The sequence below is a fragment of the Mobula birostris genome, chromosome 5 (genome assembly GCF_030028105.1).
Source record: "Mobula birostris isolate sMobBir1 chromosome 5, sMobBir1.hap1, whole genome shotgun sequence".
Lineage (NCBI taxonomy): Eukaryota > Metazoa > Chordata > Chondrichthyes > Myliobatiformes > Myliobatidae > Mobula > Mobula birostris.
Window position 1 is genome coordinate 174,067,092 of NC_092374.1, and position 26,932 is coordinate 174,094,023.

A 26,932-nucleotide genomic window follows, 5' to 3' on the forward strand; every position below is an offset into this window, starting at 1 on the left:
CTAGTGTGCATGTAGATGTCTTCTGTCGACGACCCAAACACGTGCTTCAATAGCAGAGAGAAGAAGATGCCGAATAATGTTTGGCCAGCACGCATCCTTGTTTGACTCCACTATGAATAGCGAAGGATTCTGATGAGCTGCCATCATACTGAACAGTAGCCCTCATGTCGTCATGGAATGACTTGATGATACTTTGGAGTTTTAAGAGACAGCTGATCTTGAGAACCTGAAAGAGCCCATCCCTGCTGACAAGGTCGAAAGCCTTGGTCAAGTCGATGAAAGCGACGTAGAGGGTTTTCTGTTGTTCCCTGCACTTCTGGAGTTGATGGAGTGAGAAAATCATGTCAACAATTGACCTCCTTGCACAAAAACCACATTGAGACTCAGGGTAGACCCATTCTGCCAGAGTTTGTAGACATGCCAGAGTTACATGAGCAAAGACCTTGCCGACAATACTCAGGAGGGAGATACCCCTGTAGTTGTCGCAGTTGCTCCTATCACCCTTGTTCTGGTACAAAGTGACGATTCTGGAGTCGCGCATGTCCTGTAGTACGGCTCCTTCCTTCCAGCACTAACGGAGGACCTCATGTAAAGGTTGGAGGAGTGAGCTCTTGCAGTGTTTGATCAGGTCTGGAGGAATCCCATCATTGCCAGGAGCCTTCCCTGGGGCCAGACTGTCAATTGCCTTGCTGAGGTCCTCAATGGTTGGTTTGGAGTCGAGTTCATCCATGACTGGTAGACAATCGATGGCATCAATGGCTGAGCTAACAACAACATTTTCCCTCGAGTAGAACTCAGAGTAGTGATCTACCCAGCGTTCTATCTGCTTGCTTTTATCTGTGATTATTTCACTGCTTGATGACTTCAGGGGTGCTGTCTTGCTCTGCGATGGGCTAAGGGCCTTCTTGATACCATCATACATCGATCTGATGTTGCCTGTCACAGCTGCTGTCTGAATGTCCTCACTGAGCTGGAGCCAGTAGCCATTTGCGCACTGTCTTGCAGTCTGTTGCACTTTGCTTCTAACAGCTCGAAGTGCCTGGAGTGTTTGGTCGGATGGTGAGCGCTTGTACTCTGTGAGAGCTGCACGCTTGGCTTTGATGACAGGAGTCAGGATGTTGGACTTTGCTTCAAACCAGTCACTGGTCTTTGTGGTCTTTCTTCCAAAGATAGAGAGTGCTGATTCGTGGATGATGTCACGAAGGTATGACCATTGTTCTGTTGCAGTATCTCCTTGTGAGGAGGTAATCATAGACTGTTTCATCTCTATTGTGTTGATGCGAGGTTTGGGAACCCCCTTGGATAATGGCATTAAAAATAGTTGGGAACCTGTGACCTAGAGGGTCTCTGAACCAGGCTGTTCACAACTGATCCCTACATCAATTCTTCAGCCACACATTCAACTGTCATATTATTCATATTCTTGCCCTCATTGGTGCATGGCACAGAGATCACTATCCTTGAGGTCTTGTTTTTCAGCTTCCTACCTAACTCCCTGTATTCTCCCTTCAGGGCTGCATCCCTCTTCCTACCTATGTCATTGGTACCAATGTGTGTCATAACTGCTCATCCTTAAGGATGCTGTGGACCTGATCCGAGATGATCCTGGCATCTGGGGTGTGACATGTCATCCAGGGGTCTCTTTCACACCCACAAAATCTCCTGTCTGTTCCTATAACTATTGAATCTCCTACCACCACTCTCCTCTTCTATCCTCCTTCCCTTCTGGCCCATAGTGCCAGAGACCTGGGGTTCCTGTGTTATCCCTTGGTGGATTGTTCTTCTTTACCCCCCCCCACCCCAAAAAAAACCCAATATCCGTAGTCCATACCTTCTACTGAGGGGACCAGCCACAGGGGGACTCTGTCTGTTATTCCCTCTCTCTCTGTCTCCTGACAGTCACCCAGCTACCTGCGTCCTCCAACTTGGGTGTGATACCTCCCTGTGGCTCCTGTCTGTCACCGCACTCTCCTGAATAAGCTGATGACCAACCAGCTACAGCTCCAGTTCCTTGGCCCCGTCTGTTAGGAGCATCTTGGGATTACTAATAAAGCAAGGAGGTTCACCATGAATGGTAAAGTCTTAACGAGTACTGAGGGCCAGGGAGATCTTGGTGTGCAAACTCAAAGTCCTTAAGTGCTGGCACAGGTAGATAACATGGTTAAAAAGGGATAGGGGATGCTGGTGTTTGAAGTACGGAGTGAGAGACCGACATCTTGCTGGGCTGGGGCCATTTGAAAACTGCAAGTCTCTTTGGGAGCGAGTCTTATTTAAGCCAATAAAAAGAGAGTTGTAAGCGGAGTGGGATAGTGTTCCAGTTGGCTCAACAAGCTTCGGTTAGAACAGGAGGAAGTCACAAGTGCTGAGCTTTTTCGATTCGTACAGTCAATTGCAGAACTTGAGCTTAAGGGGTTTGAGCTAAAGGTATAACAGGTGTAGGCAGGATGGTAGTTAAGGCAGCAGGATGCTCCCCCCTGTAAGATGTGGGATTTCGGGGTACCTAACAATCTCCTTAATGGCGACATCTGCTGGAAGTGTACCAACTTTAGCTCCCGACTGACCACGTCAAGGAGATGGAGCTGGATATACCCAGGAGCATCGGGGAGGCTGAAAACCTCATGGGTGAGACTTTTACAGAGGAGCTCACGCCACGAGAGCAGGCTTCGGACAGTAGACGGGTGACCACCAGGAGAAGTAAAGGGAGGAAGTGGTCAGTGCAGTGTGGACATTCCCCTGCTTTGGATACTGCTGGGGTGGATGTCCTGTGGGGCACAGCAGCAGCAGTTAGGCCAGTGGCACTGCTGCTGGCTCTGAGGCTCAGCGGGGAATGGTAAAGACAGGTAGTGCAAGAGTGATGGGCAACTCAACAGCTCGAGGGACGGACAGGAGTTTCTGTGGCTGTGAGAAAGATGCCAAGGTGGTGTGTTGCCTCCCAAGTGTTAAGGTCAAGGACGTCTCGGAGCGGTTGCAGAAGCGAGTGTCAGAAGCCAGAGGCCACAGTGCAGATCAGCACCAATGACGTAAATAGAAAAGGGGAAAGAGTCCTGTGCAGTGAGTAACAGGAGTTGGGGAAGAGGCTGAAGAGCAGGACCACCTCAGGAGTAATACAGATATTACTCCCAGTGCCACAGGCTAGTCAAAACAGGACTGGAGCGAAGGTAAAGATGAATGAGTGAGCATCTGATGCAGGGGGCAGGGTTTCAGCTTCTGGATCATTGGGATCCCTTCTGCAGAAGGTATGACCGGTACAAAAACTACAGGTTTTACCAGAAACCGAGTGGGACCAGTGTCCTTGAGGTGGGTTTGCTCAAGCTGTTGGGGAGATTCTAAAATAATTTGGCTGCAAGATGGGAACAAGAGTGATGGGGCTGAAGATCAAGCAGCTGGTACAGTGTGTAGTGAGACTGTGATGTAGGACAGGCAAATGATAGGACAACATTGCAATCAGTGGGGTGACTTGAAGTGTAACATGGGGGCAAAATCAAAAAGGGTATTGAATACAGGATAGAAGGAGTTGTATTGGAATGCATGCAGTATATGGAATAAGGCAGATGATCTTGTAACACAGTTTAAAAATTGGCAGGTATAATGTTCTGGGCATCACTGAGTTGTGGCTGAAAATAGATCTTAATCTTAGCTGGTGGCGTAACATCCAAGGATGTACATTTTATCAAAAGGACAGGCAGATAGGTGGAGGAGTTAGGGTGCCTCTGTTGGTTTAGAAAAAAATGAGATCGAGTCCTTAGAGGTGACATAGGGTCAGAAGATGTAGAATCCTGTGGATAGAGTTAAGAAAATGAAAAGATAAAAGACACTGGTAGTGAAATGCAATGTTGGAAAATGCATAGTCATGCACTTTGGTAGTAGAAATAAATGTGCAGACTATTTCCTAAATGGGGAGAAAATCCAAAAACCTTGAGATGCAAAGGGACTTGGGAGTCCTTGAGCAGAACACCCTAAAGTTTAACTTGCAGGTAGAGTCAGTGGTGGGGAAGGCAAATGCCATGTTGGCATTCATTTCAAGAATACAAGAGCAAGGATGTGATGCTGAGGCAAGGCATTGGTGAGGTCTCACCTTGGGTATTGTGAACAGTTTTGGGCTCCGCATCCTAGAAAAGATGTGCTGGCATTGGAGAGGGTTCAGAGGAGGTTCCCAAGGATGATTCTGGGAATGAAAGCGTTATCATACGAGGAATGTTTAGCTCTGGGTCTGTACTCACTGGAATTTAGAAACACGAGGGAGACATCTCATTGAAAATTTTTGAATGTTGAAAGGCCTAGACAGAGTAGATGTCGAAAGGATGTTTCCCGTGGTGGGGGAGTCTAGGACAAGGGGGCGCAGCCTCAGGGTGAGGGGTGTCCATTTAAAACAGATGTAGAGAAATTTCTTTAGACAGAGGCTGGTGAATTTGTGGAATTTGTTACCACAGGCAGCTGTGGAGGCCAGGTCATTAGATGTATTTAAGGCAGAGATTGATAGGTTCTTGATTAGACATGACATCAAAGGTTACGGGGAGAAGGCCAGGGTTGAGGAGGGGAAAAACAGAATTAGCCATGATTGAATGGTGGAGCAGACTCAATGGGCCAAATGGCCTATTTCTGCTTCTATGTTTTATGGTAATTATATTCAGGCCTCCGAACAGTAGCCAGGGTGTGGGATATAAATTACAATGGGAGATAGAAAGTACAATGTTATGATAGCAATGGGGGCCTTCAGTGTGCAGGTAGATTAGGGAAGACGAGGTTGGTGCTGGATCTCAAGTGAAGGAATTTGTCGGATGCCTACGAGATGGGGTTTTTTTAAGAACAGCTTGTGGTTGAGCCCACTGGGGGATCAGCTATCCTGGATTAAGTTTTGTGTAATGAACTGGATTTGATTAAGGAGCTTAAGGTAAAGGAATCCTTAGGTCTGAGTTATTATAATAGTCATAGTCATACTTTATTGATCCCGGGGGAAATTGGTTTTCGTTACAGTTGCACCATAAATAATAAATAGTAATAGAACCATAAATAGTTAAATAGTAATATGTAAATTATGCCAGGAAATAAGTCCAGGACCAGCCTATTGGCTCAGGGTATCTGACCCTCCAAGGGAGGAGTTGTAAAGTTTGATGGCCACAGGCAGGAATGACTTCCTATGACGCTCTGTGCTGCATCTCGGAGGAATGAGTCTCTGGCTGAATGTACTCCTGTGCCCACCCAGTACATTATGTAGTGGATGGGAGACATTGTCCAAGATGGCATGCAACTTAGACAGCGTCCTCTTTTCAGATACCACCGTGAGAGAGTCCAGTTCCATCCCCACAACATCACTGGCCTTACGAATGAGTTTGTTGATTCTGTTGGTGTCTGCTACCCTCAGCCTGCTGCCCCAGCACACAGCAGCAAACATGATAGCACTAGCCACCACAGACTCATAGAACATCCTCAGCATCGTCCAGCAGATGTTAAAGGACCTCAGTCTCCTCAGGAAATAGAGACGGCTCTGACCCTTCTTGTAGACAGCCTCAGTGTTCTTAGACCAGTCCAGTTTATTGTCAATTCGTATCCCCAGGTATTTGTAATCCTCCACCATGTCCACACCAACCCCCTGGATGGTAACAGGGGTCACTGGTACAATTCACCCTGAAGTTTGAGAGGGGGAAGCTACCATCAGATGTATCAGTATTACAATGAAGTAAAGAGAATTATGGAGGCATGAGAGAGGAGCTGGCCCAAGTTGATTGGAAGGGGACACTAGCAGGGATGACGGCAGAGCAGTAACGGCCGGAGTTTGTGAGAGTATTTTGGGAGGCACAGGGTAGATACTTCCCAGAGTAATATTTGACAGGCAGGATGACACAACTGTGACTGACAAGAGCAGTCAAAGCCAACATAAAAGCAAAAGAGAAGGCATACAATAGAGCAAAATTTAGTGGGCCATACAGAGATTGGAAAGCTTTTAACAACCAACAGAAGGCAACTTAAAAAAGCACTAAAAGAGGAAGAGATGAAATATGAAGCTCAGCTAGCCAATGATATTAGAGGATGCCTAAAGCTTTTTCAGATATACAGTATACTGCGTAAAAGACAGTAGATATCGAACCACTGGTAACCGACGCTGGAGCTGTAGTACTGGGGATGAAGAAATGACGGACAAACTGAATAAGTACTTTGCCTCAGTCTTCACTGAGGAAGACACAAAGAGTATGCCGACAGTTCAAGAGTGTCAGGGACAGAAGTAAGTGCAGTCATCCAGAACATCTTTGCCAAGGTGCAGCACATGAGGCTGCTTAGCAAGATAAGAGCCCATGGATTTACAGGAAAGATATTAGCATGTATAAAGCATTGGCTGATTGGCAGGAGGCAGAGTGGTAATAAAGGGAACCTTTACAGGCTGGCTTCCAGTGACTACAAGTGTTTTGCAGGGGTCGATGTTGGGACTACTTTTTACATTGTATGTCAATGATTTGGATGACAGAATGGATGGCCTTGTGACCAGGTTTGCAGATGATACCAAGATGGGTGAAGAGGCAGGTAGTGTTCTGCGAATTCTGCAGAAGGACTTGGACAGAGTGGGGGGAATGGGAAAGAAGAGACATGGAATATAATGTGGGGAAGTGGACTATTTTCTTAATAGGATGAAAATTCAAAAATCAGAGGTGCAGATGGACTTGGGAGTCCTTGTGCAAAATTCCTTTAAAGTTTAACATGAGATTGGGTTGCTGGTAAGGAAGGCAAATGCAATGTTTGCATTCATTTTGAGAGGACTAGAATATAAGAGCAAGAATATATTGCTGAGGCTTTATAAGGCATCGGTCAGATCACACTTGGAATGTTGTGATTAATTATGAGCACCTCGTCTGAGGAAAAAAATGTGCTGGCATTGGGAAAAGGTCCAGAGCAGTTTCACAAGGATGATCCCAGGAATGAAAGGGTTAACATGTGAGGAGTGTTTGAATACTTCGGGCCTGTACTTGCTGGAGGTTTGAAGAATGAGTGTGTGTGGTGGGGGGGGGGGTGCGGGGAGGAGTGGAATCTCATTGAAATAGGTCAAATATTGAAAGGCCTAGATAGAGTAGATGTGGTGAGGATGTTTCCTCTAGTGTGAGAGTCTAGGACCATGAGGCACAGCCTCAGAATAGAGAGACAGCTATTTAGAACAGCCATGAGTAATTTCTTTAGCCAGAGGGCCTGTAGTGAATCTGTGGAATTCATTGGCACAGACAGCTGTGGAGGCCAATTCACTGAATTTATTTAAAGCGGAGGTTGACAGTAACCTTTGATGCCTGACTAATAAAGAACCTGAGAGATGGCAGGAGAAGGGGCTTGAGAAGAATAATAAATTAACGGTGATGGAATGGCAGAGAAACTCGATGGGCTGAATAATGTAATTCTGCTTCTATGTCTTGTGGAATACAAGAGCAGGAGGATGTGATAGGACGTTGGTCACAGTTGGAGCACCGTGTGCTGTTCTGGTCACCTTGTTATTGGAAAGATATTAAAGCACTGGAAAGCGTGTAGAGGAGATTCAGCAGGAGTCAGTCTGGGATTTAGTTGATGCAGAGAGTTGGGAGAGCCTCTGTCTGTTCTCCCTGCAATGGAGGTGGTCAAGCAAGGAGATATTGAGGTGTATAAATGATTAGCAGTATAGATAAGGTAGAAGCAGGAAATGATCCTCTTTTCAGAGGTTAATAAAGCTAGAAAACATAGATTCAGGTATTGATGGGATCTTTGGGTGATCTTTTTTCGCCCAGGGAGTTCCTAAAATGCACTGCCGAGAGTGTAATTGAAACAGAGCTTACAGCTTTTGAGAGGTGTCTAGACGAACACTTGAACGACCCAAGGCCAGTTCTGAAAGATGGAATTAATGCAGATGGGTCCCACTGATCAGCGTGGATGTGGTGGGCCATTTTGCTTATCTCTGTGATAGATACTGAAAGAGCTCGAAAGAGAAAACTGGCAAGTAGATTGACTGATGTAACAGTCAAACAGTGAAAGAATTCTTAAGAGACCTAGTAATTAATTCACGGATGAGTTACTATATTCCCAGTTGTTTGTGCTAAATATCCGTGCTACACTGTTAGTCATACTGGAGTGGAGGGGATGAAAGGATTTGTATTACTTTGTGGGCAGAGTTTGAAAGTAAGCCAATGAGGTGACAAAATAGCTGTGCCCCTCAGGTCATAATTAGGACGTGGGTTGTGTATCTGCTCGCTTAGTGGCTGCGATTCTAACTGACAGATGTTCAGCATGATTTTTGCTTTTCTTAACAGATCAATGAATGCATTCCTCATTGTGTACCTGTGCATTTTGATCAGTAAAGCTTTGACAACTACAGTCTTGAAGTATGTATGGCAGAGTGATTCCATGAGAGATGAGCCTTGGTTTAACAAGAAAACACAGACAGAACGCCAGAAAAATAAGGTAAATGACAATATGAAACCTACTTTGTGTGACATCCAGACAGAAATATAAGAAGCACAGAATTTTGCACATCACTGATACTCTTGATGCCGATCTGAAACAGATGGGTGAATCAGCTGCATCATGAACCACACCTTGGAATACAGTGTGTTAGGGGACATAGTTCTGAAACATTTTTTAAAATTGTTTTTTCTTTGAAATAAACTCCATTTCAAAGATGGCCACTCTAGCAAGCTTTCATATTTATTTTGGGCATTGTTGGACCAATGGAGGCAGTCAAAGATGAAAGTCATAGTGGGAGTGAGATGGAAGGTGGGGGGGTGTGTTGTGGCTGAAAGTTCAGTGTTTCTTCCCCCTTCTCTCCCCCCCCCCCCCCCCAACCCATGTACTTGATAGAGAATTTTTTACAGTAGGTATCTGGGATTGGTTTCTTCAGTGTAGAGCAGGGGTTCCCAACCTGGGGTTGACATACCCCTCTATTAATGGTAGGGATCCATGGTTTAAAAAGATTGGGAACCCCTGGTGTAGAGGAAACCACAACGTAAGTACTGAATCAGTAAACTGACATAGAAAGAAATACAAACAAATAACTCCTTTACCCTCAAGAATGGCGTACAATGAGAAGATGTAGTTCCAGTTTTCATCATATTGACCGATGAAATCTCATGTCATCTGGTCAGATGCGGAAACTTCCTTGTAATTATTATCAACTATGACTTCTCCATGAACAACTTGCAGTAAAATTAGCAGCTTTATCAAGAGCCACTTGATAACAATCTAGCTAGATAAATAGTTCTGGGTATAACTACCACCAAGTCCTGTGGCGGGTATTGAGGTCATGAACTGTCATTCTGCTTGATCTAGTCTTTGGCAGTCTGGCTGCAGCAGATAAAGCTGTCCATGACAGCTTTGGTAAAAGTGGTTACTGCAGAGTTCATGTGAAAACAAAGTTGCATTTGTGCACAGAGAGCACTCTCCTTGCTGTGTGGTACTGTAGTTGTACGTGATGGGGTGGATTCAGAATGCACTTGGCAGCTCAAACCTGCTCTTGCATGCAGATTACCTTTGTACATACAGTGAAACGTGCCATTTACATAAAATCAAATTAGTGAGGATCGCACTAGTCAAGTCACTTTTTAATTGTCATTTCAACCATAACTGCTGGTACAGAACATAGTAAAAACGAGACAACGTTTTCCAGGACCATGGTGCTACATGAACAATACAAAAACTACACTGAACTACGTAAGAAAAAACACAAAAACTACACTAGACTACAGACCTACCCAGGACTGCATAAAGTGCACAAAACAGTGCAGGCATTACAATAAATAATAAACAAGACAGTAGGCTCAGTAGAGGGCAGTAGGTTGGTGTCAGTCCAGGCTCTGGGTATTGAGGAGTCTGATGGCTTGGGGGAAAGAAACTGTTACATAGTCTGGTCATGAGAGCCCGAATGCTTTGGTACCCTTTTCCAAATGGCAGGAGGGAGAAGAGTTTATGAGGGGTACGTGGGGTCCTTCATAATGCTGTTTGCTTTACGGATGCAGCGTGTGGTGTAAATGTCTGTGATGGCGGGAAGAGAGACCCCGATGATCTTCTCAGCTGACCTCGCTATCCGCTGAAGGGTCTTACGATCCGAGATGGTACAATTTCTGAACCAGGCCGTGATGCAGCTACTCAGGATGCTGTCAATACAACTCTCAAGTTTGCAAGTGTTGCCATGTTCCAGTGCCAACATAGCGTGCCCACAACTCTCTGCACCTAACTGTATACATTTGGAATGTGGGAGGAAACCAAAGCACCCGGAGGAAACCCACAAGGTCATGGGGGGTGGAGTGGAATCATGCAAACTCCTTACAGACAGTGATAGGAATTGAACCCCTATCTTACAGTTGGGGCTGTAAAGCATTATGCTAACCACTATGCTGCCCATTCACGATGTGCTGTGTGCCTTCATGAGTAGCCGAATCATACAACACTGCAATACATGGTACTGTGGCCTGGATTTCCCTCGTCATTATTGTGATCAGAACAGGGGGATCAGTCTAATTCACAGAAGAGTGTGGAAGGGCTGAGGAGTGAGCAACCCAAGTGTGGAGTCAGTCTGGTGAAACGGCAGTATGGGACTCCTGGCTTGCTGAACTAGAGAAACAAATATAATGGCCAGAGCAGAGCTGTCGAAAGATCAGATTAACCTCCTACATGAATGACCACAGTCAATGGTGTGGACAGACAACAGAAGGAAGAAGTTGCAAAGTTCATCTACCCAATAATATAAAAAGTTGCATAGCTCTCTGGCTTGCCAACATCTGTCCATGCCTGGATAAGCACTGAACAATTGAGCTAATTATTCCTGGTAAAACTCAAACTAGATGTTAGCAATAAGATTATTGGAAAGCAACTTCTGGGGAGCCACTTGACAGCACAATTAATGGTATCCCTCTGTTGGAGAGTGGACTCAAAGAGCAGTAATTACTCAAACTGGATTTGTCTCAATTCTTGTAAATAGGAACATCCAAAGCAAAATCTCAAAGTAGTATTAGGCGTAAAGGTCTGGCTGTTATCTTTTTTTGCTAACCCCATATCACTCCATTCCCCACAAAATAAATCTGCCCCTCTGCCTTAGAGTTTGAAACAATTTGCATATAAAAATTAGTATAAATGCAAATTAGAGTTTTCTTCTGTTTCTTTCTAGATCTTGTCATCGTTAACAGATTTTCTGGCCTTCATGGTTTTGTTCAATTACATCATTCCAGTCTCCATGTATGTCACTGTGGAGATGCAGAAGTTCTTGGGCTCCTACTTCATTACTTGGGACGAGGAAATGTTTGATGATGAAGTTTATGAGGGACCAACAGTGAACACATCAGATCTGAATGAAGAATTAGGGCAGGTTGGTTCATTTTTTTAAAACATACGGTGAAAAGTTTTGCTCGCGACAGGAAGTTTAGATTTAGCCCAGAAATTGTCCAAAATTGAACAATGCCAGCAAGCAACAGCTGTGGCCTCTTCATTGAAAACAGTTGAATGATTCATTCCCCACTTATTGGGAAATCTTAGGAGGGCTGATTTGTAAGGAAAGGAATGAGTGAGCAATAATCAGAAATTGGGAGGCACTGAGGATTCAGGTGTGAGGGAGATCAGTTTAGGGAAGAAGGTTAGAAAAGTTTGAGGGGAATAGTTGTGAAGAAATTTAAATAAAAATAGTTTTGGGGATTATCCAATGATGTTAAGAAAGGAATAATAAGAGTATCCATAAAGTTGTTCTGATTTTTTAAAAAAAATGTATTGTTGCAGGGTTAACCAGGGGAACAAAGTGAATAATTTTTGTGGCCCAGTTGTAATGTTTTATTTTGACCATGCCTAACCAGGTAACTGAGACTTTGTGTTTAAATATACATTTCAGAATTTATTAGCAACTTTTCCCCCCTCAAAATGAATGAACAAGCACTGTTCAATAGTGGTCAGCTCTAATTGTCATCAACTCGTAGTGCATCTAGATAGGGTAGTTAAGAAAGCTTATGGGGTGTTAGCTTTCATAAGTCGAGGAATAGAGTTTAAGAGTCGCGATGTAATGATGCAGCTCTATAAAACTCGGATTAGGCCACACTCGGAGTACTGTGTCCAGTTCTGGTTGCCTCACTATAGGAAGGATGTGGAAGCATTGGAAAGGGTGCAGAGGAGATTTACCAGGATGCTGCCTGGTTTAGAGAGTTTGGATTATGATCAGAGATTAAGGCAGCTAGGGCTTTACTCTTTGGAGAGAAGGAGGATGAGAGGAGACACGATAGAGGTATACAAGATATTAAGAGGAATAGATAGAGTGGATAGCCAGCACCTCTTCCCCAGGGCACCACTGCTCTATACAAGAGGACATGGCTTTAAGGTAAGGGGTGGGAAGGTCAAGGGGGATATCAGAGGAAGGTTTTTTTACTCAGGGTGGTTGGTGCGTGGAATGCACTGCCTGAGTCAGTGGTGGAGGCAGATACACTAGTGAAGTTTAAGAGACTACTAGACAGGTATATGGAGGAATTTAAGGTGGGGTGGGGTTACATGGGAGGCAGGGTTTGAGGGTCGGCACAACATTGTGGGCCGAAGGGCCTATACTGTACTATTCTATGTTCTATCCTCGTCTTTATGTGACCACTGTCTTTTGGCTCTTTTATAGAAGATATTGTGTTTAAGATTGAACTACATTTTAGGCTTGCACTTAGTAAAAGAAATGAATTTGAAACCCACTGTTTCACCTTTCAGTTGCATCATGGTCCATTTGTATCTCATTATCTACCTGTAATCTTTAATAGCCCAGCCAAACAAAAATATTGAGGTCTCCTCCCTCAGTCCATTGGTTTTTATAGGCCTCTGTCTTTATCAGCTCCAGACTTTTCCAATGATCATCTCTCATTTCTGACCTTGTACTCTCCATCTATAACTTTTGAGTATGAGTGTTGGGATGACATGTGAGACCATACCTGAATATTCTGGTCATCGTACTACAGGAAGGATATGAGTAAACTAGAGGTAGTACACTATCTGCACTTTAACATAATCAAAGACCCCTCCCAATCCAGATATACCCACTACCTCCCCTGCCCCACCACAGAGATAAAAAGATGTAGAAGTATGAAGACAGATATTACCAGGCTTCAGGACCACCTCTATCCCATTGTTATCAGACTATTGAATGATTCCCTAGGACAGTAATACAGATCTTGATTTCGTAATTCCCACATATGGTCTTGCACCTTACTGGCTACCTTTACTGGACTTCCTCTGTGACTGTAACACTTCTGCACTCTGTTATTGTTTTCCTTTGTTCTACCTCCAAGCTGTGTGTGTGTGCTTGGCATACAAAACAAAGTTTGTCAATCAGTATGTGTGACAATAATAAACCGATTTCGATTTACCAATATAATTTACCAAAACGTTCACAAGGACGTTGCTTTGAGTTACTGGATAGGCTGGGGATTATTATCCCTGCAGCAAGGACAGCTGAAGGATGACTTCACAGGAGCTTGAATTGAACATGAGGGGCTGATGTAAGGAGAATGGTCAGTATTTCTCACATTGTAGAGGAGTATAAAACTAGAGTGCATAGGTTTATGGTAAGAGGGGAAAGATTGAAAGGAAACCTGTGGAGAAAGTTCTCCACACAGGATGCTGGGTGTATGGAATGAACTGGCTGGCACAGGTGGTACAATTGTAACACTTAAAGGACTTTTGGGCAGGTATGTATATATACCCTGAGATGAATTTTCTTGCAGGCATTCATTGTAGAATAAAGAACTGCAATAGAATTAGTGGAAAACCTACAAAGACTGACAACCAATGTGCAAAGGAAGACCATCTCTGCAAATACAAAAAAACTAGTAATAAATAACCAATATTGAGAACATAAGTTAGAAACATAGAAAACCTACAGCATAATACAGAGCCTTTGGCCCACAAAGCTGTGCCAGACATGTCCTTACCTTAGAAATTACTTAGGGTTACCCATAGCCCTCTACTTTTCTGAGCTCAATATACCTGTCCAGGAGTCTCTTAAAAGACTCTACTGTATCTGTCTCCACCACCGTTGCTAGTAGCCCATTCCACACACTCACCACTCTCTGCAATTTTTTTTAAAAAAAAACCTTGTCCCTGACATCTCCTCTGAACCTACTTCCAAGCAGCTTAAACCTGTGTCCTCTTGCGCTAGCCATTTCAGACCTGGGAAAAAGCCTCTGACTATCCACACGATCAATGCCTCTCATCTTATACACCTCTATCAGGTCACCTCTCATCCTCCATAGCTCCAAGGAGAAAAGGCTGAGTTCACTCAACCTATTCTCATAAGGCATGCTCCCCAATCCAGGCAAAGTTCTTGTAAATCTCCTCTGCACCCTTTCTATGGTTTCCACGTCCGTCCTGTAGTGAGGTGACCAGAACTGAGCACAGTACTCCAAGTGGTATAGTCCTTGAAAGAGAGTTCCATGGGCTGTGGAATCAGTTCAGTGTTGAGATATTGGATATGGGCCAAATGCAGAAAGAAAAACTTAGTGGTACAGAAAACAGGGGCAATTGCGTCTGTCCTTTCTCACCAGCACTTTCTGTTTCTGACTTCTTTTTCCTTCCCTTCCCTTCCTCCCTCCAGGCTGACTCAGACCTGCACAACATTCACCTCCTCGCCTGATTCCACTGCCACCTACCACTCCATGTCTCACACTTCCCTCTCAACGCTTGACACACTCTGCCCTGGACTCTGATTCCGAACGTGGAGCATACCTTTCTCTCCATGGCGAGACTTGACCTGTTGAGTTTCTGCAGTAGAGTTTTGGTTCCGAATTCAACATCTACAATCCTTCAATCTATCAATTCTATGCCTTGTGCTGTTGCAAACTCCACATGTGACACACAAAATGTTACATCCCTTGTAAATTCAGCTATGATAAAATGCTGTTTTCACGTGGGCAAAGCGAAGTTGGTAAAGTAGAACATGAGATGTGTTTTGTGTGTGTGATGCTGAAGTAAGAACATTTGGAAGCTTCAAATGTAGTGACATCGTTAGTGATGATTGGAATGAGGAATGGATTGTGTGACAGAGCAGTGACAGATGGGGATTAAGGGAGAAAATTGGCTAAATATCAAAGTTTCAGGCAAGCTCTTCATCTGAATGCACAAAACATTCATAACAACACAAATGAGTTGATGGCACATATTGAGAGAAATGGCTCTGATTTTAACATCCATTAAAAGATGGTCATGCATTTTTTGGAATAGATCCTTTTCGCCCATCACATCTATGCCTTGCCTATTTAAGTGTCTATAAATGCTGCTTTAAGATAGTAATTGCATCTTGTTCTACCACCTCTGAAAATCCAAGCAACACCTTTAGTGAAGCTGTTCTGAACTCTCTGGGGCAATCAGATCCCTTCTATAATATGGCAGCCAGAGCCATGTACAACAGAACATAGAACAGTAGAGAAAAGTATGGGTCCTCGGCCCAAGATGTGCCAACCTTTTAGCCATCAAGATCAGTTTAAGGCTTCCCTCCAATATAGCCGTCCATTTTCTTGCACCAATATGGTTGTATAGGAGTTTCAAATGTCACTAATGTATCTGCCTATACTATCCAACCCTCCCCACCAGGCAGTGTGTTCCATGCTCCTGCCACTCTCTGTCCTATGCAATGAAAATCCTCCTGCCACACTTTCCTTCAATCGCATTAAAATTATGCCATCTAGTATTAGCCACTGTTAGCTTGTTAGCCATTGTCTCCCTTTTGGATTAAGTTGCTGGCTGCCCACTCTGCCTATGCCTCATTGTCTACAACTCTCAAGTCACCGCGTTGGCGCGTGGCCAAGTGGTTAAGGCGTCGGTCTAGTGATCTGAAGGTTGCTAGTTCGACCCTCAGCTGAGGCAGCGTGTGTGTCCTTGAGCAAGGCACTTAACCACACATTGCTGTGCGACGACACCGGTGCCAAGCTGTATGGGTCCTAATGCCCTTCCCTTGGACAACATCGGTGGCATGGAGAGGGGAGACTTGCAGCATGGGCAACTGCTGGTCTTCCATACAACCTTGCCCAGGCTTGCGCCCTGGAAACCTTCCAAGGTGCAAATCCATGGTCTCGCGAGACTAACGGATGCCTATTCTATTCTTAAGTCACCTCTCATCGTCCTTCACTCCAAAGTGAAGTACTCCAAATGTGGCCTAAAGTTGCAATATAACATCTCACTCTTGCCTTTGTAGGCTAGGGCCGAAGGTAATTGTGCTGTACCATTGTCACTGTCCTATTATTGTTACAATTAGGGAACTTGGAATTCTAGGTTTCTTTGTACCCCTCATTCTGTGAATGTGTCTGATCTCTCGTTCACATCCCAAACTGCAAGACATTGCATCTATCATGATTAAGTTCCAACAGCTGCGAGATGACAGACCAGGATCTGAATATTCCTGAGTAATTAATGTTTTGGAAGGATTGACAAGTGTTTCAGCAAGTAGGAGCTGGGATTTGGAATGAAAAGTAGGAGATTATAGAAAACAGTCTCAGGATTTTTTGTGTAGTTTCAGTGAGTAGCAGCCTAAAAGAGCTACATTTGCTAATGGTTGTTAATTGACTGTAGCCAATTTTTTAAAAAATGGAGTGGCTGTTGTGATTTGGGCCAGTATCAGAGCTGAGGCTTTTGCATGAAGTGGAGGAAGTGAGAGGAGGTTAAGGTGAGGTTCTGGTAAGTTTGTTTCCATTCATTCTTATTAGACAGAGCAGTGGGAATGGCAGTCAGGGCGATGGTGTGTTCTTGAGAGGTCGATGAGTCCTTTAGTGTCCGTGATGACTATACTTCTGAGAAATGGCATTCCTTAGGGAGCTCGAACTGGATGACCTGTAGATCATTCGAGAGGCTGAGTAGTTTGGGGTTTTCAATCAGAATACACATCTCTCAGAATCTCCTCTGACATGACATTTGTGTGACACTAGACATCTTTTCCTTAGTGAGATTAAATTTGGAATTACAATAAAACCTGTCCTGAGTATTGGAACTTGGAAATGAATCAAACAAAAATAGTTCATGTACTAGATCTCATACAGTGCTGTGCTAAACTAGTCGCTTGATAATGACTCTCTTCATGACAGTTTCTATTCCTGCTGGATTTTTTTTGTGTTTCTATTACAGGTTGAATACGTTTTCACAGATAAAACTGGAACCTTGACAGAGAATAACATGGAGTTTATCGAGTGCTGTATTGATGGCCACGTGCACGTGTCTCAGTCTCTGTCCAATGGCCAGAGCTTCTACAGCGACGCAGCAATTGATTTTATTGATGCACCTGTTGCATTAGTGGATCAGGTAAGAAACTGACCCTAGGACAACGCTGAGCTATTGAATTGCAGTTTCTCTGGAATATCATTGAACTGTAGAAAAACAAAAGCTAAATGTTGCTTTTGATTCTTTATCTTCAGTATTGTGCGCAGTTTTGGTCCCCTAATCTGAGGAAAGACATCTTTGCCATAGAAGGAGTACAAAGAAGGTTCACCAGATTGATTCCTGGGATGGCAGGACTTTCATATGATGAAAGGCTGGATTGACTAGGCTTATGCTCGCTGGAATTTAGAAGATTGAAGGGGGATCTTATTGAAACGTATAAAATTCTAAAGGGATTGGACAGGCTGGATGCAGGAAAATTGTTCCGATTTTGGGGAGGTTCAGAATGAGAGGTCACAGTTTAAGGATAAAGGGGAAGCCTTTTAGGACCGAGATAAGGAAAAACTTCTTCACACAGAGAGTGGTGAATCTGTGGAATTCTCTGCCACAGGAAACAGTTGAGGCCAGTTCATTGGCTATATTTAAGAGTGAGTTAGATATGGCCCTTGTGGCTAAAGGGATCGGGGGTATGGAGGGAAGGCTGGTACAGGGTTCTGAGTTGGATGATCAGCCATGATCATACTGAATGGTGGTGCAGGCTTGAAGGGCTGAATGGCCTACTCCTGCACCTATTTTCTATGTTTCTATGTCAATTTCTAGCCCATTATCCTTCAATTTTGTGATGCTAATGGATATGTAGTTGGTCTCCTCCATTTGGGCATTCCATTTCCTTTGAGATACGTGGATTCATATTTCTATCTCTGTTCATATTCAAGTGCTCTACCTTAGCAGTTTTCCCTTGGGAATACCTCTAGCTCTTATTACATAGAGCAGTGTTCAGAATTACAATGTGGTTTAATATCACTGGCATATGCAGTGAAACTTCTTGTTTTGTGGCAGCAGTATAGTGCAATACATACTCAAATTTATAGAATTTTAATTAAGTATGCAATGCTTGAAAAGGTATTCATCCCCACAACTATTTCCACATTTTACTGTCCCACTTTCTAAATTTAAAAAATATTGCAGTGGGATTTTGAGCTAATCCACAAAACACTGTGCATCAGGTCAAATTAAAAGAAGTCCAAAACCTGTCAACAATTTACTAAAAATTAAAAGCCAACATTGAGGCTTAAAAAGTATTTATCCCCTTTGTAATTACGATGCTAAATTCCTTCAGATGGAATACTCTTTATTACTTTATCAACTCACCCAGTTTGTTGATATAGAAAACCGGATGATCATCTGAACAAATACCCCCTCTCTCGAAGGTCCAACAGTATGGTAGATTTTCAACAGGCCAAATGAAAATGAAGACAACAGAGCATTCAGCCGGGGAATGATTCAAAGCACGAACCTGGGGAAGGATACAAGATATCAAAGCTAGTGAACATGCCTCAGAGATCAGTGCAGTCCATCATGAAAAAGTGGAAAAGAAATATGAAACCACAAGCATATTGTATAGGTCAGGCTGCTCCTCTAAAGCTAGTGACCAGAGAAGAATGCATTTGTGAGAGAGGTGACTGTGACAGCAACAGTCTCGCTGAGTGAGCAGTAGATGTCAGTGCCTGCAACTGGAGATGAACTCCATGGCTTTGCAATCTCTAAGGCCTTGCGCAAAGACGGTTTTTATGGAAGAGTGGCAAGGAAGAAGCCCTGGATTAAAAAATAGCATATCCTTTCCCGTAAAGACTTTACAAAGCATCACTTAGAAGAAAAGGTGTGGGAAAAAATCTTGTGCTTGGATAAAGTGGAACTTTCTGACCGCAACATGAAGTGGTAGATGTAGCGTAAATCTAATATTGCACATCAGTCAGGTAATACCGTCCCTGCTGTAAAGTGGAGGTAGTGTTATGCGACGGGAAGCTTTTCAACACCAGGGTCTTGAAATCTGGTCAGGATTGATGGGAAGGTGAATGCTGCTAAATCGAGAGATTCGGGATACAAACCTGCCAGCCTCTGCCAGAAAGCTTAAACTGGGGAGGAAGTTTGTCTTTCAAGAGAGCAACAGCCCAAAGCACTCTGCCAGGCATCCATGGAGCGGCTTCAATCGAAGAAGATTGATGTCCCTGAGTGGCCCATTCAGTTCTGACCTTAACCTGATTGAACTTCTCTAGCAAGACCTCAAGACTGCTGTCCACCACTGCTCCCCAACTAAGTTCAAGTTTCATTATTCACCCACACATGAATACCCCTGAACGCAGCCAAGCGAAACGGCGTTATTCAGGGCCAAGGTGCAAAGCACAATACCAACAGTCACACGCAGCACCAGGCACATGTAACATGTATAAGATAGCAAGCACATGTACAAGATGACAGTAAAATAAGTCACATTTAAAAAAAAAAGAGTAGCCCAGGACCCTGAGTTTGTGAATGGTGTGCAGTCTGCAGTGGAAGACAGTATGGCTTGTCATCTGCCGAGCGAATTCTGGGGAGCAGCACCAACTCCAGCTTGGAGTCTGCACCACAGCATCTCTGGTGGAGTGCACCAACTCTGCCCCTTCTCCTGTAAAAGTCAGAGATTTACATTTATTATCACAGTACGTATGCAGTATACAACCTGAGATTTGTCCTCTCAAAGACAGCCATGAAACCAACACCATGGAACCCATTCAAAAAAATATTAAGCACTCAACACACAAAAAAGAACAAGTCACACAGACAGCAAAAAACTAGTGAATACCACACAGCATATTAAATATCAAGCTGCTGAGTCCTTGGAACGGTCTTAGAATAAATGTTCAGTTTAATTTAGCGCTGTGTGGCTTGTTTACTACTGAGCCAGTCCACATTAAAGTACAGTACCCCTATTAAAATTGTGCAAAATAGCAACAAAGAGTAACCAGAAACACACAACAAGATCCACAGAATCCTCTTAAAAGCAAGTCCAATCCACAGACCACACTGATCAAACCTTGCCCCAGACCCAAGACTCGTGCTCTCAAATGCAGGCAGACTGCGCTGAACTCCCGCTCGCCTCCTGCTCTGATCCTCGTTGATTTCAGTCTTGCTCGATGCGAGTAATGGAGCTGACCGTGGGTTTGCACTCCACCATTAGGCTGCATATTCCATTCTCTTCAAACAGGCAACGCCACGGCTTGAGGCCTTGTTCTTTGTACAAAGCCGCGCAGCTCCCCTGCTGTCCACCAATAAAGCAGTGAATTGAACTTGCAGCAACTAACCCGGCACAGCTTGATCAGTTTTACAAGGAGAAATGGGCAAAGCTAATAGAGACTTATCCAAAACGACTTCCTGCTACAATAGCTGTGAGAGGTGGTTCAGCTAAATACTGAGCAGCGGGGATGACTGCTTTTGAACTGCTGACATCTCAGGTTTTGAATATTTACCTTTTCATGCTTTACAGTTTTCCCTGCTTTTTGGGCTCTATTGTGGGGGGGAAAAAGGAGCATATGATTCACAAGAACTCCTAGTTAACTTGATCAAAACCTCTGGTTGTAATACTCATTTATGGTGACAAAGGGCTGGGAGCTGAATGCTTTTATAAGGCACATGATATATAACAAAATAAATTAAAAAAGTAGAGCAGAAAGCATGGAAGAAGGAAAGTGAGTGTGGTACTGTTCATGGAGTAATTGTCCATTCAGAAATCTGATAGCGGAGGGGAAGAAACTGTTCCTGAAACGCTGAGTCTCTCTCTTCAGGTTTCTGTATGATCTCCTTGGTGGTAGCAATGAGAAGAGGGCATGTCCTGGATGATTTGGCGCATTCTTAATGATGGATGCCACTATCGGATTAGATTAGATTAGATTAGATTATGAGGACACTCAGTCCTCGTTTATTGTCATTTAGAAATGCATGCATTAAGAAATGATACAATGTTCCTCCAGAAAGATACTGCAGAAACACAGGACAAACCAAGACTAAAATTGACAAGACCACATAATTATAACATATAGTTACAACAGTGCAAAGCAATACTGTAATTTGATAAAGAGCAGACCATGGGCACAGTAAAATAAAAGTCTCAAAGTCCCGATCGACTCATCATCTCACGCAGACGGCAGAAGGAAGAAACTCTCCCTGCCATGAACGCCAAGCGCTGCAAACTTGCCAATGCATTGGAAGCACCCGACTGCAGCGGACTCCGAGTCCGTCCGAAAACTTCAAGCCTCCGACCAGCCCTTTGACACCGAGCACTGAGCACCATCTCTGCTGAGCGCTTCGACCCTACCCCGGCCGCCAAGTAACAAGCAAAGCCGAGGACTCGGGGCCTTCCCGTCTGGAAATTCTGGATCACACAGTAGCCCCTGCAGTGAAACAGGCATTTCAGAAGTTTCACCAGATGTTCCTCTGTGCTCTCACATCTGTCTCCATCAAATCAGGATTGTGCACGGCACCCTACTTGACAGATAACAGATATCATTCACCGGAGTGGCCACTGTGACATGTGTCACGCCACCATCTTCTCCTTTTCAATGGCATCATGGTGTTTTGAAGATATCCTCTGCTGGGGAAGCTATCTTTAATCAACCTGTCCTTCCAAATGCTTGTTTCCCTCATCTCTCAGAATCAGCTCTAGTAGGCTTACTGATCTATGGTTCTCAGGGTACTCTTTGTAGCCCTTGAATAAATGCACGCATTAGCCACTCTCCAGTCTGCAGCCAGCTCATCTGTCACTAACAAGGATGCAAATATCATCTGAAATTTCTTCTCGAGCTTCTCAGTGTTTTTAGGTGTACCTGATCAAACCCTGGAGACTTATCAACCCATCTTTTGTACTTTCATAGAGAAGTCATATAGCACGGAAATGTGCTCTGAAGCCCACTGTGCTTTTCCAACCACCCATCAGATACCCATCTCCACTCATCCTATTTTCCAGTCCCCTGCTGTGGTTTCAATTACTTACCTAAAATATTAATTAAATGCAGCAAACGTCTGTCTTTCTTATACCCCTCAAGCACTGCTCCAGATTTCAAACTCTCAACAGTACAGAAAGAAGTCCTTTGCCTGTGATGTCTGTGCCTACAAGGATGCCAAATTAAACTTGTCCCATCTGTCTGTATAATGCCCATACCCCTTCATCCCCTGCATATGTGTGACTATAAATACCTGTTAAACACTGTTATTGTCTGCTTCCAGCAGCACTATGGCACCTGTGTGTGTGACTGTATCACCATGGCCTCTACTATTTGACAGTTTTACCCTGGGGGAGAAAGATTCACATTCTGTTTCCCACCCTATCTATGCTTCTCACAATTTTATAAACTACTCCAGCTTGAGTACCCCAATCTGAAATTCCAAAATCCGAAAACTTCTGAAGTCAATTGTTTTTGAGCACTGGCATGATGTCACAGATGGCAAATTGCACAAGGTGGTGGAAAGGTCCCAGGAGGTGCACAGATCTGTGCCCCACACAGTTCTGACAAGCGACCTCACAAACCAGAAATTAACGAAAAACAGCAAAACAGTGCATCAACTGAAAAATGAAGATCTCGATCGTGTATTGAAAGTGGATTTGTCACTGTTGGAGTGAATATGTGCCACTGAATAGTATGTTGATTATGAAGCAAGCAAAGATCTATCACGATGAACTGAAAATTGAAGGTACTCAGCAGGCTGGTTGCAGAAGTTTAAGAAAAGGCACGACATTAAATTTGTGGTGATAAAGCATCTGCTGATCACAAAGCAGCAGAGTAATTAATTGAATATGGCAAGATCGACACTTATGAAAATAAGTCTACATGGCTGCATTATTTTATATCTGTGCTCTCAGAGACTGCTTACTGGTAGCACATAAACCGTCAGAAATGCTGATGATCCCAAGCTTCCTCATTATATATTTAAAAGAAAGAAACACTTGCAAACATGATAAGCAAATAAAGAACAAAACATTTAAAAGTGGGATTTGCTCAAATCAGCATGCATTTATGAAAAGTGTGTGATTAATAAGAATAATTTATGGATGTGTGGCTTTATGACACCAGTCACATCTCAGAAACTGATTCTTTGGCCCAGCTGATCTATGCCTTCCAAATCTCTCCCTACAACTCTGAACCTTGAGTCCTGGCAACCTCCATTTTTGCATCCTTTCCTGCTTGCCTGTGATTCCACTAATGGGTAACCTTATAGAGGAAGCTAAGATCATGAACGTCGCAGATGAGAATGATAACCAGGAATGGGAATCGAAAACAAGAGGGCATTGTTTTAAGGTGAGGGGCAATATCTTCATGCAGAGAGTAGTGTCTACATGGAATGTGCTGGTAGGGGAAGCAGTTCAGGTGGGCACAATAACATATTTAAAAGGCACTTAAACAGTTATATGGATAGGAAGCATTTCGGCATATGGGCCAAAAGCAGGCAAGTGGAACTAACTTAGATGGGCATGGATGATGGGCCTGAAGAGCCTGCTTCTGTGCTGTATTACTCTTTGACTAACTGGAATTTTGTGTCTCCCCCCCACCCCAGAATCACTACAGTTTCTGCTGATTGCAGAGTGTACCACAAGGGGGCAGTGCAGCAATCCAGTTGGCCCAGAGGAAGAAATGACCTCTGGGCCCTTTAAATTCGGTGTTTGTCAGGAACTCAGCCCAAAACAGGAGTACAGAATGCACTGTGAATATTGCTCAAATTAGGATGACTTAAAATAAACCTACTGCTATATGTCCTTGAGGGAACAATAGTGCTTATCGATGATAACGTGTCTGCTTATTCCATCAGTCAGTTTATGGTCAATTGCTCCTGAAATCTACCATCAATTCACTAATTAGTATGCTGCCTGTGTAACAAGTTTTTAAAAAATCATCTTTGAACTTCCATATGACTTGTACCAAGGTCATAGAGTTGTGTTAACAAGAGTGATCCCTTTGGTTCATGAGAGCCAATGAGCCTCTTTTCACACGTACACTAATCCTGCTGACCTGCATCTTCAGTGTTTGAACATTACAGCAGAGTGCAGATGCTTCAGCCCACAATGTTCTTCCAACCTTTCAACCTACTCTAAGATCAATTTAACCCATTCCCTCTGACATAACCCTCCATTTTTCTGTCATCAGAGCCTCTATAATGTCCCCAGCATATCTGCCCCTACCACCAGCCCTGGCTGTGTGCTCCAGACGTCCATCACTCTGCATTTTATTTTTAAAGTTACCACTGATACCCCGCCCCCCCCCCCCCCCCCATACTTCAATCACCTTAAAATTTTGCCCTCCCCCCATGTTAGCCTTTTCTGCCCTGGGAAAAAGTATCTGGCTGTCCACCTTGAACTTGTCTCTTATCATCTTGAAGACCTCTGTCAAGTCACCTCTTAACCTCCTTCACTCTGAAGGCAAAAGCCCTAGCTTGCTCACTTTCTCATAAGACAGGCTCTCTAATCCAGGCAGCATCCTGGTAAGTCTCCTCTGCACCTTCTCCTAAGTTTCCACATCCTTTCTGTAAGGAGATGACCGGAAATGAGCACGGTATTCCAAGTGTGGTGTAACCAAGGTTTTAGAGAGCTGCAGCATTACCTTGTGACCCTTGAACTCAATCCCTTGACTAATGAAGGCTATCACACCGTGCACCTTCTGAACAACCCTATCAACTTAGAAACATAGAAAACCCTGAGCACAATACAGGCCCTTTGGCCCACAATGCTGTGCTGAACATGTACTTTAGAAATTACCCAGGGTTACCCATGGCCCTCTATTTTTCTAAGCTCCATGTACTCATCCAGGAGTCTCTTAAAAGACCCTATTGTATCACCACTGTTGCCAGCACCCCATTCCACGCACTCACCACTCTCTGGATTAAATAAAACTTACCCCTGACGTCTCCTCTGTACCTACTTCCAAGCACTTTAAAACTGTGCCCTCTCATTTTAGCCAATTCAGCCCTGGGAAAAAACCTCTGACTATCCACACAATCAATCCCCCTCATCATCCTGTACACCTAACTTGCTCAGTAGCTGAGGGATCTGTGGATGTGGACCCTAAGATCCCTCTGTTTCTCCACACTGCTGTGTCTACTTGTGTGTCTGTGTAAATGCCTCTTGAACCTATTCATAGTATCTGAGTGCACCATATACTCTGGGAGCACAACATGGAAAAAAACCTTGTACCTTTTGATACCCTTCAAAGCTCCAAACTCTTACTGATACCTCAGTGACCACTATACATGTCAGCAATTACAATAGGCACCATGGTAGCAAAGCGGTTAGTGTGATGCTATTACAACTCGGGGTATTGGAGTTCAGAGTTCAATTCTGGCGGCATCTGAATGTTCTCCTCATGACCACGTGGGTTTCCTCCAGGTGCTCTGGTTTTCTCCCGCAGTCCAAAGACGTACCAGTTAGTAGATTAATTGGTCATTGTAAATAGTCCTTTGATTAGGCTAGGGTTGAATGGGTGAGTTGCTGGGTGACGTGGCTCTTCGGTCTGGAAGGGCCTGTTCAGGGTGGTATTGCTAAATAAAGAATAAAAAATAAATCAACCCAAGTCCTGATTCTTGGAGTCATGGAACACTATAGCACAGAAAGAGGCTCTTTGGCCCATCTTGTCCATTGTGAGCCATGAATCTGCCTATTCCCATTGACCTGCACCTGGACCGTAGCACTCCTGATGACTCCCATTCATGTACTCCCATTCATCTCCCATATTTCTCTTAATTGTTGAACTCAAACCCACGCCCACCTCTTCCGCTGGCAGCTTGCTCCACACTCTCACTGCCCTCTGAGTGAAGTTCCCCTTAAGCACTTCACTTTTTCCCTGTAACCTATGACCTCTGGTTGTAGTCCCACCCGACCTCAGTGGAAAAAGCCTGCTACATATACCTATAATTTTGTATTCCTTTGCTCTTCTATGGTCTAGAGAATGAAGTCCCAACATCTGCACCTTTCCATATAAGTCAAGTGTTCAGGTCCTGGTAAAGTACCTGTAAATTTTCTCTACCCTCTTTCAATCTTATTTACATCTTTCCATCAGTAGGTGACAAAACTGCACACAATACTCCAAATTAGGCCTCATCAACATCTTATACAATTACAACATAACATCCAACTCCTGATTTATGAAGTCCAGTGGCCAGAAGCTTTCTTAATGACCCTAAAAGCCTGTGATGCCACTTGCAAGGAATTATGGATCTGTATTCCCAGATCCCTTTGTTTGTGGACTCCTTGGTGCTTTACCACTGGCTCACAATGCAAGACCCTCCCTGGTCAGTCCTCCCAAAGTACAACACCTCACACTTATCTGCATTCAATTCCATCTACTATTTTTCAGCCTATTTCCCCAGCTAGTCCAGATCCTGCTGCAAGCTTTGATAGCATATTACGCTGTCCACTACACTCCCAATCTTGATGTCATCCACAAATTTGCCGGTCCATTGTACCATATTGTCATTCAGATAACACAACAATAGAGCCAGCACTGATCCCTGCAGCACACCACTAGTCACAGTCCTGCAGCCAGAGAGGTAACCATCTACTACCACTCTCTGGCTTCTCCTGCAAAGCCAATGTCTAATCCAATGTAATACCTCAATGAATGCCGAGCGACTGAACCTTCTTGACCAACTTCCCATGCAAGACCTTGTCAAAGAAATTGCTAAAGTCCAAATGGACAATATCCACTCCCTTGACTTCATCAAATTTCCTGGTAACTTCCTCAGAAAACTCTTAAGATTGGTTATTGGACCTACCATACACAAAAGCCATGTTGACTATCTCTAATCAGTCCCTGTCTATCCC

The 26,932-nt window shown here is 43.9% G+C and overlaps 1 protein-coding gene across 5 annotated transcripts in view; it reads left to right on the forward strand.

Moving 5' to 3' along the window:
* atp11a (ATPase phospholipid transporting 11A) overlaps positions 1–26,932 on the forward strand; it is a 168,993-nt gene that overhangs the window by 67,607 nt on the left and 74,454 nt on the right. For all 5 annotated transcript variants that reach the window (XM_072258911.1, XM_072258912.1, XM_072258913.1 and 2 more), the window contains exons 11-13: positions 8,256–8,406; positions 11,105–11,302; positions 17,062–17,235. In XM_072258911.1, coding sequence (XP_072115012.1) covers positions 8,256–8,406; positions 11,105–11,302; positions 17,062–17,235 — 523 coding nt within the window. The remainder of the gene's footprint in view (positions 1–8,255; positions 8,407–11,104; positions 11,303–17,061; positions 17,236–26,932) is intronic.